The sequence below is a fragment of the Artemia sp. Qi Xiang Cuo genome, chromosome 11 (genome assembly GCF_049724085.1).
Source record: "Artemia sp. Qi Xiang Cuo chromosome 11, ASM4972408v1, whole genome shotgun sequence".
Taxonomy (NCBI): Eukaryota; Metazoa; Arthropoda; class Branchiopoda; order Anostraca; family Artemiidae; genus Artemia; species Artemia sp. Qi Xiang Cuo.
In genome coordinates this window covers 27,285,393-27,299,736 of record NC_142804.1, presented here as the reverse complement: position 1 = coordinate 27,299,736, position 14,344 = coordinate 27,285,393, and the positions used below count along the sequence as shown (strand labels likewise).

General features: G+C 36.7%; 1 protein-coding gene across 1 annotated transcript in view; it reads left to right on the top strand.

The window, feature by feature from the left end:
* Positions 1-462: 462 nt before the first annotated feature.
* Positions 463-14,344, top strand: part of LOC148946825 (cartilage oligomeric matrix protein-like) — a 262,924-nt gene continuing 249,042 nt past the window's right edge. Inside the window, exon 1 of the mRNA XM_089096438.1 lies at positions 463-663. Coding sequence (XP_088952564.1) covers positions 591-663 — 73 coding nt within the window. The 5' untranslated portion in view covers positions 463-590. The remainder of the gene's footprint in view (positions 664-14,344) is intronic.

Here is a 14,344-nt window from a genome sequence, read left to right as displayed (position 1 = left end):
TCATTAGCATTAACCAAACTTCACTTATCGCGTGTTTCCCGGTTTTTAGAACAGTACCTAATATTTATTAAGCACAATTTGATAAAATATCATATTTTTCATATATAGGCTGATTAGTTTTTTTAATTTTTTTAATACAAATCATATGAAGGCAATGCTCACTCAAACCATCTCTCACGCTTGTGTTATTTATGTCTAACATATGTAAGGTAAGAAAAATTACAATAATTTATAAAATGAATAACCATTCTGAACAAGAATTAACTAATTTCGGTCAGTCTCTTCAATCGAATTCATCTGGCCTATTGTTTAACACCTCAGCCTACCCAATTAGTGATGTTCAATTTGATTTAGTGCAAAATTCGTTCTAAAACTGATCATTGAGTTATATGCGTTTCTGACCCCAGCATCGGGCCGCCTTCGCAGCGGGTCTTCCTTCAGTTTGGTTCTAGATCCAGGAATCTTTTTAGATAAATTCAGGCTCTCTCAGTGTTCGCTAGGAAACAAATATGTCCTAAGGAATTCCTTGTAACTAGGATGCTATATAAATAAGTGTATTTTTCTTGTGTCAATTGGAGAGTGACATCAAAATGAAGAATATTGTACTGTTTTTTGTGACTTTTTTATCATTATCCTTGGCGGACTATCTTAGCTACGACGCAGGTAAATTATCATTACAGCCGAAATATATTTAAACTTTGAATGGGTCCATTATGCAATACACTCTTGCATGAAATAAACAATATAATAACAAAAGAGCATTCTATTCGATTCAATGTATTCAACTATGGTTCTAACTAAAATGGTTGGTAGTATGACCATTGCATCCTAGAACCACCTAATGTGGTCTTATCTAACCCTATGCTAATTGTGTTATTTTTAATTATAAGCCAACTGTTGATGAGAAATAAGTAACGAGAATAATGGAAACCAACAGCGAAATTTTGTATATACGTAGCCTAGAGCCATATCTGGCCCCATTAGGGGAAGGGAATTATTACGGTATCGGCCAAATTGGACAACGAAGGGTAAAGTCCTACCAAATCATATTATTGAGTTAGGACTAAAGTGAATACACCATTCGATGCCTTTTTTTATGCTGATTACGAATATAATAATCATTTCTAATCGGAAATGAATTTCAGCCCCCCCCTATATATGCAAATTCAGGGTTAGGTTAGGTTGGGTTAGGTTAGGTATATATATAGGGGGGGGGCTGAAATTCATTTCCGATAGAAATGATTATTATATTCGTAATCAGCATAAAAAAGGCACCGAATGGTGTATTCACTTTATTCCTAACTCAATAATATGATTTGGTAGAACTTTACCCAACGAAGTACTATGCAAACGTGTCTAAAAATGTTTCGAGTGGGATTTTTCAATAGGCTAATATATTTTTTTATCTTCCTAATAGGGTAAATTTTTCGTAAAGTTTTTCGTGAGATAGTTCAGAAATATACATACCTCTCTCTTAAGAATCAGAATTTATTTCTTAATCCAAATACAACATTCATTTTCGTCAGAAATAAACTTTACCACACCTCCTCCTAATGTGCAAATATATTCCCTGAGTTGTATATATGCATAACACTCCGTAAGCCACTCTTTTCTTCAAACTGATTTAAGAGTTTGCAAAATAAGGGAAAATTCATTGTGTATATACACTTCACGGTATATATTTGCAAATTAGGGGGGAGTAGAGTTAATTTTCGACGGAAATGAATGATGTATTTGGATTCAGGATGGAATTCTGATTATAAAGATATATTCATTTCTTAGCTATTCTTAGCATTTCTTAGCATTAGTGAAAAACGCTAAAGTTTTTTATTGTTTAGAAAAAATAGAGTTGTGAGAAAGAGTCAAACTTTAGCGTAAAGAGCGAGACGTTGAGGAGGGGACAGCCCCTTTCATATACGGAATAATTTCTGTTCGTTTTAAGTTTTAATGTTGCTCCTTACTTTCAGTTAAAAAAACTTGTTTTTTTTATTTAATTTTGGAACGTTTTTGAATAAATACAGGTTTTTATTTTGGCTCACCGTAGATCTATAATTAACAACAAAATTTGCATATTAATTTTACTTTTATTTGGTTAAATGGCTTTCTTGAAAGTTGTTTAATTTTATTTGCGAACGTTTTTATTTGGAATAAATACACGTAACTTACGAATTAACATACGTAACGAACTTCTATGTTCATATATTTTTAATACGTATATTAGGGGGTTCGCCCCCTAGTCAATACCTCGCTCTTTACGCTAAAGTTCAAATTTTGTTCCAATTCTTTAAAAATGTCCCCTTAATCACAAAGGCCGTTAATTAGAATAAATAGCTCTTATGAAAGTACTAAAAGAAAAATCTTTGGCTTAAAGAGTGGGGTATTGACTAGGGGGAGAACCCAATCATATACGTAATAATTTCTGTTCGTTTTAAGTATTGATGTTGCTCCTTACTTTCAGTGAAAAAACTTTTTTTTATTTAATTTCTGATCGTTTTTTAAATAATGCTGGGAAATCCGATGCCCCCTTCATAGCAATGTTCCTTCCCCCATGAAAACTTCCTCAATCAAAAGATCCTCCCACATAACCCCGTGATTTTCATTAAGGGTCAGTAACTTTTAGAGGGTGTTTCCCCCTTTTTTCGAAAATCAGGCGAATTTTCTTAGGCGCGTGATTGGTAGGACTAAACTTGATGCAACTTATATATTTGAAATCAGCATTAAAATCAGATTCTTGTGATGTATATATTGATATCAAAATTTTATTTTTTATAGTTTCGGTTGCTATTGAGTCACTTTGCTTCTTTCATAAACTTTGTTGCCTCGAACTGTTTGACATTGGGCAAAGTTCATAACTTGCAGCCCTTCCCCCGGGGACTGCGGGGGAATAAGTCATCCTCAAAGACATAGTTGTTATATTTTAAGACCAGGCTGAACAAAATGGCTATCTCAATCTGCATGAAAATTTGATTCTTTTGATGTATCATCTTTGGATCATCTTTTGAAGTATGTACCACGAACTGTTTGAAAGTAACTTAAGGCAATGACTATTGACTGTGAATACAATTTTCAGCTTCAGTTGTTATTCTGTTTTATAGCAGTAAATGCTGAAGGTTTTACATTCTGAAATAATGACGGACGCGCTAATCAGGTCTTAAGTTCTCAGATACCTATGAAACTTTTAAAACTGCGAAACAGTACAAAAAGTGATTAAAGAAAAATAAAAGAAATAAGTTGTCTCAACATCTATGTTAATAATATAGTAAAAACGTAAAAAAGTGTCTTACTAACTCAGAAATTCTTGCGCTATGTCAACGAAAGGTTACAATGCAGTATATCCCCTGTTTTGAACTAAATATTGTAATAGCAAAATTCTAACTTCGTTAAATTCGGAAATTTTCTATTTTGAATATTCAGGATCGTTCAGAGTTGGCTCATAATACCTAAAAGGATAAGGACAATTTGAAAAAAAATATGTATGAATTATGTGTACTGTCAAAGCTACATCTATGCATTAGGGAGCGGAGGGGGCTTAGACAGAGTTAAACTGAAAGTGAGTCTGAAAATCCAATAGGCTACTGAGTCGGAGTTTTGAGTAAGAACTTTGATATTCTAGTGTTTAGTTCAGAAGAGGGGACAAACCAGATCTAAAGCTTCCGTTAGGATCCAGGAAGATGTTTTAAAGCGCTCAAGTGTTTTAAGGTACAGACATATACACAGAAGATTTACATGGAAAGTATTGTAAAAAAAAAAAAAGATTGGTAGATGTGGGGAGGGTGCGGATTTAGCCTAATATTTCTCCCTTTGTTTGTGTCAATACTGTCCTTATTATTTAACACAACGTCCATGCATGTTTAATCTTAAATACAGATAATATATACGAATTAAAATCTTCTGTTTGATTGTATTAGACTAACATTTTTTTTTTTTTAATTCGTTTGAACAAAATTGAACACCATGGGACAGCCATGAAGGCATTAAATGAATAATACGCTATTGCATAGTATCTGTTGATGTATATGTATAAAAGGCATTAAATGAATAATACGCTATTGCATAGTATCTGTTTGCTACATTGCCCTTTATTTTCTTTTGTGTTCTTCTACATCAAAGGATTTTTTTTAGTATAATCTCTGGTAATTGGGATATCCTTAGACTCACACCTCCTGCAGCAGTCTGATTATTTTTCAGTTCTTTCCAGAATTTTTCTTTAATTTCATTTAATTTGCCGGTATTTTCCTGTTTTTATGACTTTAGCCCTCCCCCTCACAAAAAAAGGCTAAAGATCACTTGTCTGTATTTGCTATTCAGCCATGGTTGACACTTGTTGCGGCCCATGGCAAGTAATTTTATTCCAATGCGATGTCGCAAACCAAAGAGGTTGTACATCCCTGGTCTAAGCAGTGGCAGTGTCTGTAATAGCATCCAAGATGTATTCCTAACCCTAAACAGTATAAAATAAATCCAATTTCACCTGGCCAATTTTTTGGTACATTTAAGGATATGCGAAGTGACTAACAAAATAATGGAAATATTCCAAGTGGATTCAGAGCTGGATCAAGTTCGGGCGTATTCACTAAGTTTTGTAACAAGCTGTAGTGTAGTTTGCGCACACGGCCAAATATTAACCAAACCTGGGAAAACATCACGGAGAGAATTGGAAACTAGTTGTTGCGCGTTAGCATTTTATATTTTATTTTCTTTAATGTGTAAAAGTTTTGTTTGAATACATAAAAGCTAGATTAAGTATTTTCTCACCGTGAAACACAGATATTTTTGCAAAAAAGTTATACATATTATTTTCCTTGAATAAAAGACCGGTACTGGTGTATTATGTGGACACTGCTAAAGAAGTCAAGTTTGGTTAATGCTAATCAAATAAAATAAAATAGGATGAACATATTATAGTTTATAAACAAATTTGGGCTATATATTTGCACATTAGGGGGAGGGGGTGAGGGGGGGGGGTAAAGCGTACCATGTATTATATACGTAACCTAACCTAACCTAGGTACCTTTTTCCCCTTAAACCCCAAAAACAATCCTTTAAATATTGTAACTCATTGAGAAACCTTTGCAGTCATTTGTTAGCCGTCTCTTGAGAATAGCTTGTTTGACGGGTTTTTCGTGACTGGTTTCCTTGTACAATATATAGCAGTGTCCACATAACGCACCAATACGAAAAAAGCTTAAAAAATGGAAATATGAATTCATTTAGCTAAATGGATCTTACTTTGTTATCCCATCCTTTTTATTAACAATTAAATAAAAAAAACAAGTTTTTTTTTACTGAAAGTAAGGAGCGACATTAAAACTTAAAACGAACAGAAATTATTCCGTATATGAAAGGGGCTGTCCCCTCCTCAACGCCTCACTCTTTACGCTAAAGTTTTTTATTGTTTAAAAAAAATAGAGTTGTGAGAAAGTCAAAGTTTAGCGTAAAGAGCGAGGTGTTTAGGAGGGGACAGCCCCTTTCATATACGGAATAATTTCTGTTCGTTTTAAGTTTTAATGTCGCTCCTTACTTTCAGTAAAACAAACTTGTTTTTTTATTTAATTTTTGAACGTTTTTGAATAAATGCAGGTTTTGATTTTGGCTCACCGTACATGAATAATTAAAAATGAAATTTCATATTAATTTACTTTTATTTGGTTAAATGGCTTTCTCTAAAGTTGTTCGATTATATTTATTAACGTTTTTATTAGTAATAGATATAAGCTACTTACGAATTAACCTACCCAACAAACTTCTCTATTCATAGATTTTTAATACGTATATTAGAGGGTTCGCCCCTAGTCAATACCTTGCTCTTTAAGCGAAAGTTCGAATTTTGTTCCAATTCTTTAAAAATGACCGCTTAATCACAAAGGCCGTTAATTAGAATAAATAGCTCTTATGAAAGTACTAAAAGAGCGAGGTATTGACTAGGGGGTGAACCCAATCATATATGTAATATTTTCTGTTCGTTTAAAGTTTTGATGTTGCTATTGTTGCAGTTGAAAAACTTGTCTTTTTTATATTTAATTTCTTATCTTTTTTTAAATAATGCTGGGAAGTCCGGCGTCCCCTTCATAGCAATGTCCCTTCCCCCATGAAAACTTCCTTCCTGGAAAGATCCTCCCACATAAACCCCGACCCCCCCCCCACTACCAGGAAAAATCTCCCCTGAAAACGTCTGTATACTTCCCAATAACCAATACTAGGCTATATGTTAACATTGGGTAAAGTTCATAACTTTCAGCCCTCCCCCCGGGAACTTGGGAGGATTAAGTCATCCTAAAAGACATACTTATAATATTTTCGAACATGGTGAACAAAATGGCTATCTCAAAATGTTGATCAGGTGACTTTGGGAAAAAAATGAGCGTGGGAAGGGGCAGGCACGTACGCAGGAATTTAGTCGGGGGGTCCAATTTGTTTCAGGATTCCTTCAAACCCATTATTCTGTGAGAAAAATTTGAAAATTATGGGAAAATGAAAAAAATTGTGATATTTCGGGGGGGGGGGGGGCCGGGCCCGGCGGCCCCCCCCCCCTGCGTACGTCCCTGAGAGGGGGCCTAGTTACCCTCCATTTTTTAGTCACTTAAAAAAGGCACTAGAACTTTTAATTTCCATTCCAATGAGCCCTCCCACGATATTCTAGGACCACTGGGACGATACGATCATCCCTGGGAAAAAAAAAAAATAAATAAACACGCATCCATGATCTTTCATCTGGCAAAAAATGGAAAATTCCACATTTTTGTAGATAGGAGCTTGAAACCTCCACAGTAGGGTTCTCTGATGCGCTGAATATGATGGTGTGATTTTCATTAAGGTTCTATAACTTTTAGGGGGTCTTTCCCCCCTTTTTTGAAAATCAGCCAAATTTTCTCAGGCGCGTAACTTTTGATGGGTAAGGTTAAACTTGATGAAACTTATATATTTGAAATCAGAATTAAAATCTGATTCTTTTGATGTATCTATTGGTATCAAAATTCCATTTTTTAGAGTTTCGGTTACCATTGAGCCGGGTCGCTCCTTACTTACAGTTTGTTAACACGAACTGTTTGATACAATTAGACATAGGCTGAAAAGACGCTCGTTTAAAATCAAGGATCTTTTACCATGTGAAGTTCTTCAGACGGGTCTTAAATCTAATACACCTTCCATATAGTAATTTAAATCAGCTAGCTGACATGAGGATCCAGAAAAGAGTTTTCCAGACAAAGGTAGCTTCTAGTCTACATTGGGGCTCTGAGGTTTGGGGTTTTGCTAAAGGAACTAAGCTTGAAATAGTTCAGCTAAGATATTTTAAGAGAATTCTAGGCTTGAAGGATTAATTAATTTCAGTGGTACGGAAAGGAGATTTGGGGCTTTTTTCTTTAAGGAGTGTTAGATTGGTTAGAATGGTAAAATTCTAGGAGAAGATAATTAGGCTACCTAGAGTTCGGCTTCTTAAGGCAGCTTATTTGGAGGGCTTGAAGGGTGGTAGACGTGATTCTTGATCAAATCAGGTTAAGAAAATACTGGACCTTTGTGGACTTTCAGAGATGTGCAATGAAGGAAAAGGCCCTATGGATGAAACCGTGTCAGTATGAAAGGAAGTCCAGCGAACCCTGAAGGACCAAAAAATCCAGGAGTGGGAAGCTTATAAGGACCAATTTATGGCATTGAGGTTTTATTCCCAAGCCAAAGACTGATGGGGGGAGGAGGTTTATTTTAGAGTTGGGTTGAATAATGAAAATTTAAAGACCTTGTTTTCTGTCAGAGGGGATAGTTTGAATTTAGGTTAGAGAAGTAAATTTTTGGGAAAGTTTAAGCTGGTGGATGGCCCTCATTTCTGTCCATTGTGTGGATTGGTGAACGAAAACATATTTCATTTTGTATCCGAGTGTGAAGAGGTGTCTGAGTTGCGGAATGAATGTTTCGGACGAATGTTTGGGAGCGAATGCTGGTTAATAGAGCAGATGGCTGAGAGGAACACGTTTGCTATTAAACAGTTGTGTAAGTTTCTTCGTTTAGGGACTAAATATAAGGAATCATGTTTGAGGGGATAGCCTGATACTATTTTTATGATTTGAATTTTATTATATGGTGTTTGTTGGTTAAAAGTCGAACCTTGGTGTATTTCTTTTTTGTCGTTTTGTTGTTCTTTTTATTTTTTCCTTTTTTTGATTTTTACTATCTAAAGTTGTATTTTGTTCCTGAGTGTTGCTTTATAGATTGTATTATGTGTTGCTATGGCCCACAGGCTTTTGCAATAAATCGTATCTATCTTATCTTATCTATAGTAGTCTTTACTAGTAATTTAAAAATCATGAATTTTCTAAACTCTGGTAAATATAAAACCCCAGTTACTCGCCAAAGAGGGATGTATCAAATACCATGTGACTGCGGCAATTGTTATTTCGACGGAACACATCAAAATATAGGAAAACATCTGCAACAACATGAAGCTGACACGATCAAGGCTTTAAAATCCACTAGTGCTCACAATTCTTTTGATTCTGTTCTAAGTGGCCATGTTTTTATAACCCCCGCCATGAAATACTTTTTGAAAAATCCTTGCTCATTAGCAATGACTTAGGTATAAAACAGGTTGTTTGTGAGGCAATAGAAATTAAACTCAATGTAAATAATAAGATTTATGTAAATTGGGATTTGGGGGTAGTATTCACTCAATGCTTTATGTACAAATTTAATTAAAAACGATTCGATAAATAATGTTAAAAAACCAGCAGTCATACCGATGAATCTGTTGCTAAAAAAACCTTTGAGGTTAGCTGCCAAAAAGGCAAGAATAGTAACAAAATATGTTTTTAATATTTATTTTACCAAAATGAATTGCCTTGCGGGGGTGGATCTAGAACAAAGTCTGGGGGGTCCCAATGTGATATGGGCGCCAATAAGTAAAATCAATGGGGGTAAATATGACAAGGTCGCCAATAATTGACCAAATTGACAAATTTATTTTAACAAAGGAGTGAAAAGCAGAAAAAAAAAACAAGGAATGAGGGCACCAGAAAAATTCTGTATCCACCAGTGTTGACTCGTTTTGTTTTGTTTTATCTATCAGTCCTGGTTGAACTTCGTTGAAGTAAGGATTCTGGGACTTTTTTTACTTTAGTTTTAAAAGTTCGCAATTTACGGTGAGTTTATTTTATTTGTGTGTGTTTTGCTGAGGACGGCTCTTGCATATAGGGCCAAAATATTGAGGTTTGATGAAGTTTCACCCTCTTAAAAATTCCCTATTGTTTTAGTTGTGGTATAATTTTAGAATACATATGCCTCAAACTCTCTTCGGGTCGTCTTGGGTTTTAACTTCGTTTTTTAAATTTCTTTTGAGAATTTTTTTTTCAGTTTGAATTTAGATCATTTAAAAAGTTTGTCTCCAGGATTGCACTTCTTTTGGGTACCCAGGTGTAAACTTTCCCTGCAATGCATATTAATCTGAAGGACTTGTTGAGTACAGTTCGAAAACTTGAGCCTCAAAGTGTACTTTTTTGGACTTCGCTCCCCTTTTTTCCACCACATAAAGATCCATGAACATCCATCCTTATAATTGGTATCAAATTGTTCTGGATAACTTTGCAACGCTCTTATAATAACCGTTAAATTGTATGGACTACATAGTTAACAGGCTTAGGAAGAAAAGTGCCACCGCGTGCACAGAAGTATGACCTTTGAATTTGGGAGGCTATATAATTACATATTCAATAGTTCAACACTGATTGGCAATATCAGACCTTTTTACAATCGATAAAATTGTGGTTCTAGTCTGGTCGATGTTTTGTGGTGGAAAATGAGAGAAATCACCAATCTGCTAGAAAGAGTCATCTTCTAATATTCTAAGAGTGTTAGTTCAGTAAGACTATCCCTGACAAATAACAAATAAACACGCTTCAGTGGGGAATGTTCTTTTTTTAGATATGCGAACTTCATTAAGGATATATTTTTTTTTTTTGTAAATTCACTAATATTATGCCCTGGGTGGACTCATTATACGGAGTTGAAGCCCAGGCAACAAGGGCTCATTGCCTCAAAAAGAATTTGAAATTAATGAAACCCATTATTTGGAATCAGCAAGAAAAACATATTTTTTTTTATGAACATACCGTTATCAAATTCGGATTTTTAGGATTTGTTTCTTTTGGCAAGTTATGTATATTGGTACCGATTCAAAATTTGGAGAGCCAACGGAATCAATGATGTTATTATAAACAAGAGCCGACAAGGCTTTTTGGCTAGTACCTGCCACTTGCGTGAAGGATTGTTCTTTGGGACCAGGCTCTCCCATCCAATTATTACGCTGCCCAACTGGCTATTACAGTTCTACACTATCCTATATTTTAGAGAGAATTACTTGTTTTTTATGTTTTCTCAATTTGACCTCCTTCTCCCCAAAAAAATATTATGCGTAGATGTATTCCATAAGTAGTAATCTAAGTTATACTTTGCTTGCGCCCCTGTACCAGACAGGTTTCTAATGGGTATAGTCTGGTTTGGTGGGTACAATCTGGTTTGGTGGGTATAATCTGGTTTGTTGGGTATAATCTGGTTTGGTGGGTACAGTCTGATTTGGTGGGTATAGTCTGGTTTGATGGGTATAGTCTGGTTTGATGGGTATAGTCTGGTTTGGTTTTTCAAAGAGAGTGAGCACGGGGGTTCAGTTGTACAGGGTTTCGGTTATACAGGGCGTCAGTTAAGTGGAGGGTTCTGGTGCACGAGAGGGGATTTGTGAATTGGAGGAGATGGAGTGATAGTGTACTGTATTATACACAAGTAATGTTTTGGAGAGTATTATCAATTTATAATAGTATAGAAAAAAAAATTTAACAAGAAATGGATTCAAAGCGTTGTGAGGGCGAGGGGGTGCATGGAGGGTTGAGTCTCACCAGGATTCAGGTAAAGGGGACACAGTTAAACGGGGGGTTAGTTAAATTGGGTTGAGTTGCACGAGGGTTCAGTAGCACGAGAGTTCAGTAGCACGGGGGTTCAGTTGTACAGGGTTTCGGTTATACAGGGGTTCAGTTACATGGAGGGTTCAGTTGCACGAGGGTTCATTTAAAGGGGGTATAGTTACTCTGGGGTTTAGTTAAATTGGGTCGTGTTGCACGTGGGTTCAGTAGCACGAGGGTTCAGTAGCACGGGGGTTCAGTTGTACAGGGTTTCGGTTATACAGGGGTTCAGTTACATGGAGGGTTCAGTTGCACGGGGGTTGAGTTAAATGGGGCTTGAGTTTCAAGAGAGTCGACTATAAATAAGGCTTTTGCGTCTTTCTGAACTTTCTGTGAGAGGCGGGGGTAAGTATTTAGTTTAAATAATTCTAAGAGGAAATGATTCATTTTTTGGAACCAAAACTACGCGGTTTTTTAGATTTTCGTGTGTGTTTGACTCCTGGGGTTTATTATTTGAGAAGTTAACTTTAGTATTTTGTGGTTTTACGTGCCTGAAATCATGAATTAGAATTGTTAATTATCTGTTTGGGTTTTCAGACCTAGTTTTTTTTTAGATTTTCGTGGGCGTTAGGTTCCTGGGATGTATTATTTGAGAAGTTAACTTTAGTATTTCGTATTTGACGTGCCTGAAATCATGAATTAGAATATTTAATTGGCTGTTTGGGGGTTTTCAGACCTAGGTTTTTTAGATTTTCGTGTGTGTTTGACTCCTGGGGTTTATTATTTGAGAAGTTAACTTTAGTATTTTGTGGTTTTACGTGCCTGAAATCATGAATTAGAATAGTTAATTAGCTGTTTGCGTTTTCAGACATAGTTTTTTTTAGATTTCCGTGGGCGTTAGGTTCCTGGGATTTATTATTTGAGAAGTTAACTTTAGTATTTCGTATTTGACGTGCCTGAAATCATGAATTAGAATATTTAATTGACTGTTTGGGGATTTTCTGACCTAGGTTTTTTAGGTTTTCGTGTGTGTTTGACTCCTGGGGTTTATTATTTGAGAAGTTAACTTTAGTATTTTGCGGTTTTACGCGCCTGAAATCATGAATTAGAATATTTAATTAGCTGTTTAGGGGTTTTCAGACCTAGGTTTTTTAGATTTTCGTGGATGTTTGACTCCTTGGGTTTATTATTTGAGAAGTTAACTTTAGTATTTTGTGGTTTTAAGTGCCTGAAATCATGAATTATAATAGTTAATTACCTGTTTAGGGTTTTCAGACCTAGGTTTTTTTAGATTTCGTGATTTGACGTGCCTGAAATCATGAATTAGAATAGTTAATTAGCTGTTTGGGTTTTAACACCTAGTTTTTTTTTTTTAGATTTTCGTGGGTGTTAGGTTCCTGGGATTTATTATTTGAGAAGTTAACTTTAGTATTTCATAGTTTGACGTGCCTGAAATCATGAATTAGAATATTTAATTGGCTGTTTTGGGATTTTAAGACATAGGTTTTTTAGGTTTTAGTGAGTGTTTGACTCATGGGGTTTATTATTTTAGAAGTTAACTTTAGTATTTTGTGGTTTTACGTGCCTGAAATCATGAATTAGAATAGTTAATTAGCTGTTTGGCTTTTCAGACCTAGTTTTTTTAGATTTTCGTGGGCGTTAGGAGTAGAGATGACCCTAAAGCTCCGATCAGGGCTCCTTATATGGGCATAGAACCACGTGGTTTATGGTTTTTGTCAGTGAGAATGAAAAAACAGGAATTTTGTCACATTTATGGATGTTTTTATGGATGGTTATGTGTGTTGGTCAATTTATTTGATGTTCTTCATGGATGTCAACAGTAATTTATGGATATTTTTATGGTTTTTGTCAGTGAGAATTTGAAAAACAGGAACTTTGTCACATTTATGTCTGTTTTTATGGTTTTTGTCAGTGAGAATGAAAAAACAGGAACTTTGTCACATTTATGTCTGTTTTCTTGGATGGTTATGTGTGTTGGTCAATTTATTTGATGTTTTTCATTGATGTCAACAGCAATTTATGGTTTTTGTCAGTGAGAATGGAAAAACAGGAACTTTCTCACTTTCATGGATTATTGAGTCATTAATCAAATTGTTTCCGGGCAAGGTTAATTAATGTCTGACAGATGACGTCAAGTTAATTAATGTCTTTGATGTATTTCCAAAGAGAATGTTTCCGAGGCAAAGTTTAGATCACACATGACAGCTGATGTCATGATTGATTATTTGGGTGAAACCGTTTTAGCCATTTTATGGAATTATTTTGGCGAAACAGTTAGAGACATTTTAAAAGATGATTTAAAAGATGATTTTAGAAGAGAATTTAAGGGTGAAACTCTGTGGTCGTTATAATACACAAGTTGTATTTTAACAGCGTCGTGAGGTCCCCTACCCCAACGGGTTCCGATCCCCCTACCCCAACCCCAAAGGGTTCCAATCCCCCTACCCCAACCCCGATGGAAGCCCCGGTGCTCAAAGGTCCCCCAAGCTCCCAAAGGCCCTCACCCGGTCCCCAAAGGTCCACCGGGCTCCCAAAGGACCAATCGGCCCTCAAGTGCCCCCCAGACCCCCTAAGCTCTATTGATTGGCATGAAAGGGGAATTAATTTGTTGTTTCTAAAGAGAATTGATTTGACACGAAAGGGAATTAATTTGTTGTTTCTAAAGAGAACTGTCTCCGAGCGAATGTTTATATCCTAGCGATGAAGAGATTGATTCACGAAAGGGTTTCCAAATAATTTGAAATGTATCAGCGCAGAGATGCCAAACAAAAGGAACACGCTGAAATTACGTTTAGGGATTATTTGGGTGAAACTGTTTTAGCCATTTTATGGAATTATTTTGGCGAAACAGTTAGAGACATTTTAAAAGATGATTTAAAAGATGATTTTAGAAGAGAATTTAAGGGTGAAACTCTGTGGTCGTTATAATACACAAGTTGTATTTTAACAGCGTCGTGAGGTCCCCAACCCCAACCCCCAAGGGTTCCGATCCCCCTACCCCAACCCCAAAGGGTTCCAATCCCCCTACCCCAACCCCGAAGGAAGCCCCCGGTACTCAAAGGTTCCCCAAGCTCCCAAAGGGCCCCCAGACCCCCAAAGGCCCTCCCCAGACCCTCAAAGGCCCTCCCCGGGCCCCCAAAGGCCCACCGGGCTCCCAAAAGACCACCGGGCTCCCAAAGGCCCCCCGGACCCCCTAAGGCCCTCACCCGGTCTCCAAAGGTCCACCGGGCTCCCAAAGGACCAATCGGCCCTCAAGTGCCCCCCAGACCCCCAAAGGCCCTCCCCAGACCCCCAAGGGCCCTCCCCGGACCCCCAAAGGCCCTCCCCCAGTCCCCAAAGGTCCACAGGGCTCCCAAAGGGTCACCCGGCCCTAAAGGACCCCCCAGACCCCCAAAGGACCCCAGACCCCCAAAGGACCCCCGGCGCCCCAAAGACCCCTGAGTCC